Raw genomic sequence first — 1137 nt, forward strand, 5'->3', positions numbered from 1 at the left:
CCCCCCCCCCCCCAGCTGTACACCTCCTGTACGTCGGCTGGGCTTCTACTGTGCTCTACTGCGGCTTGAGCTGCACTTCTCTTCCCTTTCGACCCTCTGAGTTTCAGGAGGGAGTTTGTTTGAAACAAGCGCAACGTCACTGGTGAAGTGGTGAAGACTGGTAACGAGTCCATGGGAACTAATATGAAGTGTTTTTGAATGTTTTCAGTTTATGCAGCTGCGCAAAAGCTGCACGATTAAACTGAACTGCAGTTTTAACTGGGCAGAAAACCGAAGAGTCAGCAGAACTGAACCGACCATCTCCACTGCTCCTCCTTCTTTCTTCTGTCTTTACAGCTCCAGTTCTCGTTTTTATTTATTTCTTACTAAAAGATTCTGAATGCAGGCCAATTTCTCGTCACTTACGGTACGCTGGATTTCTACAGCCTCACATCCTCCCGTTGCTCCCGTTTCTCCCTCCAGCAGCAGTGCGTCCGCGGCTGTGCGTAAAAACCAAATCCTCCCCCTCTCCAAACCGTGCCGTGAGAGGGTTCACTAGTACCAGCACTGTGTCAGCCTCCCGACTCACTTTCTCTAGAGCTACCGACTAACCATGGATGTATTCAGGAGCCGGATGTTGGGGATTTCCGTGGCCGTTGCGCACGGCGTTTTCTCCGGCTCTCTGAACATCTTGCTGAAGTTCCTCATCACCAGTTATCACTTCACCTACTTGACTCTCATCCAGTTCCTGACCAGCAGCACCGCGGCGCTCACTCTGGAGACCCTCAGGCGGATGGGGAAGGTCGAGATCCCCCCGTTCAGTTTGCAGCTCTCCAAGGTAAAAACTGTTTGGTGATCCCGAGATTTCCAGAGGTGCTTGTAACTGCAGTGCGAAATGTTCATATCAGGGGCCTGGAACTTGTATCTGTGTATATTGCATATAAAATCTATTTAAAGCACATGTCTTGCAAGTATTTAGTGTCTATACGACAAAATAAAACTAAAACATTTTAAATTGTTACAATTAACCAGCTAATAAATTCGACCAGCCTGTATTTAGTTTTGCAAAGTACTACATAAATAATACAAGTGCAAATTGTTGCTGAAGCTGTGACATCTTAGTCATTTTCTTAATCCCCAGTCCCCCTAGTCCAGTCT

The 1137-nt window shown here is 47.3% G+C and overlaps 1 protein-coding gene across 1 annotated transcript in view; it reads left to right on the plus strand.

Moving 5' to 3' along the window:
* The first annotated feature begins 569 nt into the window (after nucleotides 1-569).
* slc35d3 (solute carrier family 35 member D3) overlaps nucleotides 570-1137 on the plus strand; it is a 10536-nt gene continuing 9968 nt past the window's right edge. Inside the window, exon 1 of the mRNA XM_020586888.1 lies at nucleotides 570-834. Coding sequence (XP_020442544.1) covers nucleotides 593-834 — 242 coding nt within the window. The 5' untranslated portion in view covers nucleotides 570-592. The remainder of the gene's footprint in view (nucleotides 835-1137) is intronic.

The sequence above is a fragment of the Monopterus albus genome, unplaced genomic scaffold (assembly GCF_001952655.1).
Source record: "Monopterus albus unplaced genomic scaffold, M_albus_1.0 scaffold428.1, whole genome shotgun sequence".
Lineage (NCBI taxonomy): Eukaryota > Metazoa > Chordata > Actinopteri > Synbranchiformes > Synbranchidae > Monopterus > Monopterus albus.